The 5,278-nt window shown below is 30.8% G+C and overlaps 1 protein-coding gene across 1 annotated transcript; it reads right to left on the bottom strand.

The window, feature by feature from the left end:
• Nucleotides 1-312: 312 nt before the first annotated feature.
• On the bottom strand, nucleotides 313-4,955 carry LOC137826037 (uncharacterized; the record flags this gene model as incomplete). The annotated part of the gene is made up of 12 exons (XM_090294421.1): nucleotides 313-572; nucleotides 711-818; nucleotides 1,049-1,156; nucleotides 1,950-2,168; nucleotides 2,562-2,632; nucleotides 2,804-2,861; nucleotides 2,944-3,066; nucleotides 3,284-3,406; nucleotides 4,244-4,363; nucleotides 4,453-4,548; nucleotides 4,642-4,758; nucleotides 4,863-4,955. Coding segments are annotated over 12 exons (1,239 nt in total), but the record flags the coding sequence as incomplete, so codon positions are not given.
• Nucleotides 4,956-5,278: the final 323 nt, after the last annotated feature.

Genomic DNA, 5,278 nt, shown 5'->3' with positions numbered 1-5,278 from the left:
AAAGAATAAATCATTTTGAATTAGCCATGAGAAACATCTTTCTCCTACACAAAAATTGAAACATACTTGTGTAGATCCGTGTTTATGTGTTCCCGTGTCCTACATTTTAGAGATTATACGTATCTCTGTATTTGAGTCCATGTTGTATCAGTATCCGAGTCAGTGTCTGTGTTACATAGATACCAAAGCTTAGATTTCATATTTCATCAACTTGTATCATCCATTCCAAAATTCAAAAATAAGCAGTTAAAATATCCCTTATGGTGGTAATTTCGTGCATGTAATCACTAAACTGCTCTATGATGAAGTGAATTATGCAAATGTTGTCAGTTATAATATAACCAATCTTGAAACTAGATTTTGATGTAACCATTCCAAAAGGGTCATTGATGGTCTCAGCAGATAATCTATAGGATGTTCAAACATGAAGATGACATAGGGTAATGTTTCCCAAAAACAGAAAAAGGATGGAGGAATTATTTGATAATGTAAATTGTTGCTCTGGTTTTGAAGACAGTTTTGAGGCACACCATGACTTCATTCATCACCCCTGTGGTGCATCCCTAAGCTCACTGCATTATGCAAGACATTGATCTTAACATTGACATCAACATGTGAAAGAAGGTACAATAAAAGGTTATTTTGCTTTGGTGTAAAGTGTATATGAAACACTATGTTCATTATATAGTACTTAACAATGTTCCTCTTACCTTGGGATGAAAATTGTAAGGCAATTGATCTGAAGGCATAACAAAGGGAGGCTGCATCATGTTGTTGTTGTTGGGTTGAGGAATCACTTGGTTTCCTGCCCCCAAGCCCTATGAAGTAAACAAAGAAAATTCCATTAATTTAACTAAACAAATCAACACATTCACGAGTAAGAGAATTGTCTGTATAAGGGTTGGAACACTCCTAAAGTGTCTGTGTAAAGGTTTGGACATCTCTGAAATGTCTTATTTTATTTTATTTATTCTTTGTTGATAAAAAAAACATTCACGAATAGGAATAACAATTTTCTCAGACTAATTTGAATTTACTTCATACTTACTCTGCTCATGTTCATCATATTCATAGGATTTCTAAAACCAGCTGTGTCAGGCAGGGCAGTTTGGCTTGAATGTCTTCCTTCTGGAAAGTTTCCAGTAGCATGCTCTTCCTGCTATAACAAGTGTACCATAACTCAATTGTGAATTTTCTAAAACTGAATAAAATAACCTATTTGCTTGTTTACCTCAGAATAAAATAACCATTTTTTTTTATCACAAGCACACAAATAACTCGAGCAAGATCACCAAATAGTCTGAATCATAATAACACCAAATCTCTCACCCAACTTTACATCATATGATGCAGAGAAAACTTAAAGAACTTGTATAATAGATTTATATCTAGTTTATTCTTAACAAAATTTATGAATAGGATAGTCTACTATGTATGGTTTTTGTTAATATATGGATTTTATCTAATAATTATAATTTTTTTATATATATTTTTTTTAATAATACTTTTTCATGTCATGACAGATGATTATTGTTATTAAAGATGTTGGCTTAACTGAATAATGATATCTAAAGTGAAAACTTTAAATAAAAAGAAAAACTTAAGGCCTTGTTATCTTTTTGTATAGTATTGCTAAATAATAACTTCAGATCTCCATTATATACTAAACAAACAATATTTATTTTTCTAAACAAAAGAGTACTTTGTGACAGACACTTTTTAACATTCTTCATTTAATACCTTCTATGCTATCAATTAAAATTTGCTGATAACAACAAAATCAAGAATGAAAGTGAGACTTATAGAAAATTCAACTAAGAGTAAAGGGTGTGTTTCTTGTATTTCTCTGGAACAATCAAAACAAGGGTGTTTTAACTAAGGAAGTCACTGAATGAATGTAAATGGAAGGTGTAACAGGAAATAGAAGATGAAGAAAAGAATGGAGATACCTCAGCAGCACCATAAGCACAGAAATTTTGGAGGTTATCTGGGACAATATCAGTGAGGAAATGCAAGGCATCATTTTGCATAATAACCTTGGCAACATCACATGGCTGCACAGTACTCTTGTTGCTCTCTTCAGCACGCATCCATGCACGAAAAGTCAGCTCCTGGATGAAAATCTCACATGCTTTTGACATCAGCATGGGAGTTTCAGCACTCACCATCTGCTTACCACACAAACATTTCATCATCAGGTGTTGCTTATGGAATCTCCAACACACCCACTCACGCCGAGGCTACCAACTCGTGCGTGAGACTAAATATTATGAATCCGATAATGGGTGACCTGATAAGCCTAACAAACCATCGATAGGATAAATTCAAAATGACCTTGATATTACATTAAGAAGTGAAATTTAAGTTTAACTCAACCTCATAAAACCGACTTATAAGGTGAGATTTGCATCTACTTATATATATGAAATGTCTTAATCTCTAATCGATACGATATCTCCAACACACTACCTCTAAGATGCAATATTGATCAATTATGGATATTATTTATAAACAGGCAATAAACACTAAACAGAGAATGTGGTGGAATCAGAACTATAAACCTGCACATCTGCGTCTGTTTTCATGATCCTTCTGATTCGAGCTAGCGGCAACTTGTGCTGGCTCTTAAATGCTGCAAATCACATACACATACCATTAAATCAAGTGGTTAACTGAAATCTACTTGTGATTTCATTTGAATACAATGGAACAAAGAAACATAGTACATTGTTTTTAACATATAGTCATTAGTTTATTACTTTACATCAACAATATCATAGTTTAAAAAAATGTCATTAAAAACCTTCAGCAGCTTGAATATCCAACAACTGCTTCTCCCAGAAGGATCGGAGTTTCCCCTCCTGAAAAAAAAAATGGTATGATTAAGCTTCAAACCATTAACAGTAGAAAAAAAAAAGCATGTGAGAAAGGCAATTACTTTACCTGTATGCTTTCTGGATAATACTGAGGCATTGGATATGAGGGTATTGACATGGAGTTTGATAACACATTTGTTGAAGATGAATTACCTTTGAAATCCAATGGTAGATTGAAAGTGTTCCTCCTCTAAATTTGTCAAGATAAACAAAAAAAAAAAAGTCATTTTTCTAACTAAGTAAATGTGATTTTTTTACTTCAACAAGAAATAATAAAATTAAATAGATTCACTTAATGGGTGGTTCAACCTTATACAGAAAATAAGAAAATTCAAAGAGTAACTTTCTACACACAAATCAAATGTAGTTGAAACAAAGGAATTGGAGTTTAAACTGAATGACTTTACCTCTCTATTTTTTTCTTGATGATAATGAAGTATAGGACAAGAGGGCACTGACATAGAATTTGGTACCAGATTTGATGAAATTGAATTACTGCGGAAATCCATTGCTTGATTGCAATTACTTCCCTGCTTTATCAATAACACTTCTTTCTCTAAGCATGAACACATTTTTCTCATTTTTAAAAACAAAACAAGACCATCATCAACATTTATGATTTTTATTTTTTTTGTCTATTCTTATCACTTCATAACACTTATGAAATTTATATGTTTTTTTTTTCAATCTCTAAGTATCATCTTTAATATTTTGAGGTGTTTGAGTAGCATTTTCTTTTTGAAAAACTCCATTGACAACATTTAATAAATTGTCGTAGAATTGTTTTAAACAATAAATAATCCTTTTTTTTTAAAAAACAAAATTTTAGATTCATGCATGAATATATATGGTAAGTGCACATTTTCCACCCTACAAAATATTCTAAAACAACAAAAACAAAAAATTTAAAGATTAAGGCCATGAATACTTATAACATGTACTAAAAAGCACAATTTAGAATTTTTTTTATTTTTAAAATTTTTAAATTTAAGTTAATATTTTTTTCTCAACAATAAATAAATAAAATAAAATTGAACACTTTATAAGTGTTTCAACCCTTATACAATATACTCAAAACGCACCTACATTAGTAAACCCAAAAACAAAGAAACTCCAGCGTAACACCTTTCCGACTCCAACCCTAATCGCGCCGTAATCTTAATATTAACTTTCTAAACCATTATGATTTACTATCTTAGACACAATTTTGAATTTTTTTTTCATGATTCAAGATATCAAATTTAACTCTTATCTTACATAAAAACTATAGTGAAAATTTTGTTGAAACCAAAATGAACTATAAACATAGTGAAAATGAAGTCAAAACAACCAAAAAAAAATTGGGGGTTTAGAAGGAATCACTTTACCTGTCTATCTTCTTCATTAGATTGAGGCATTGAATAAAAGGGATTTGACATGAGATTTGATACCATATTCGATGAAGCTAAATTATTATTGAAATCCAATGGTAGAATAAAATTGCTTCCCTGCAAAATTTGTTAAAATAATTCATTTTCTTTTTTGGGAAAAATCAACTAAAACATGAAACTGAAGTTTCAATGGAATCACTTTTCACCTCTCTATCTTCTTGAGTGTACTCAAACCTGGGATAAAAGGGATTCTGTATGGAATTTGTTACCAAATTTGATGGAACCAAATTGCTGCTGCTTCTCTGCTTAATTTCACAGTCAAAATAAGTGATTATTTAGAAAATAAGTGATTTTTTAGGGAATAAGTAAATAGAGTATGAATGGAATCACTTAACCTCTCTGTCTTGAGAAAATTGAGACATCACATAAGGGGACATGGCCATGGAATTTGTGAGCAAATTTGATGGAACTGAATTGTTATTGCAATCCAATGGTAGATTGAAATTGCCACCCTGTTCAATTCATCATCAAGAAAAAATGAAAAAAAAAAATCACTTTTCAAGAAAATAAGCACGTTTGATCCAAACCAAACACGTAGCAAGAATAATCACTTAACCTCTCTATCATCTTGAAGATACCGAGAAATTGAACAAGAGGGTATCAACACAGAATTGGGTAACATGTTTGGTGAAGCTGAATTACTAGTGAAAATTCATTGATGGAAGCAAATAAGCACTTATTTAAATAAAATTGTGAATTATAATAATTTTGAGAGAAGAAAAAAGAAAAAAGAAAATCTGAATATAAGTCTTGGGATTTAAAAACGACATAATCATTAAATTCATGTAAATTCTATTATCTTGATTTGCATTTATTATATGCTAAAACATTAATGATATTTTATTTTGCTTAGTTTAAATATGGAAACGCATATAATATTATTGGCATGGCTTCTGTAAAATATTGAAGTCTGCCAACACTCATTCATTTAAAGGATTAATATCTAAATTTAAAGTTTCTTCACATGCATTA

The sequence above is a fragment of the Phaseolus vulgaris genome, chromosome 8, assembly GCF_051622355.1.
Source record: "Phaseolus vulgaris cultivar YP4 chromosome 8, ASM5162235v1, whole genome shotgun sequence".
NCBI lineage: Eukaryota > Viridiplantae > Streptophyta > Magnoliopsida > Fabales > Fabaceae > Phaseolus > Phaseolus vulgaris.
Note: the sequence above shows the minus strand (reverse complement) of the source record. Positions and strands in the feature narration are given on the sequence as shown.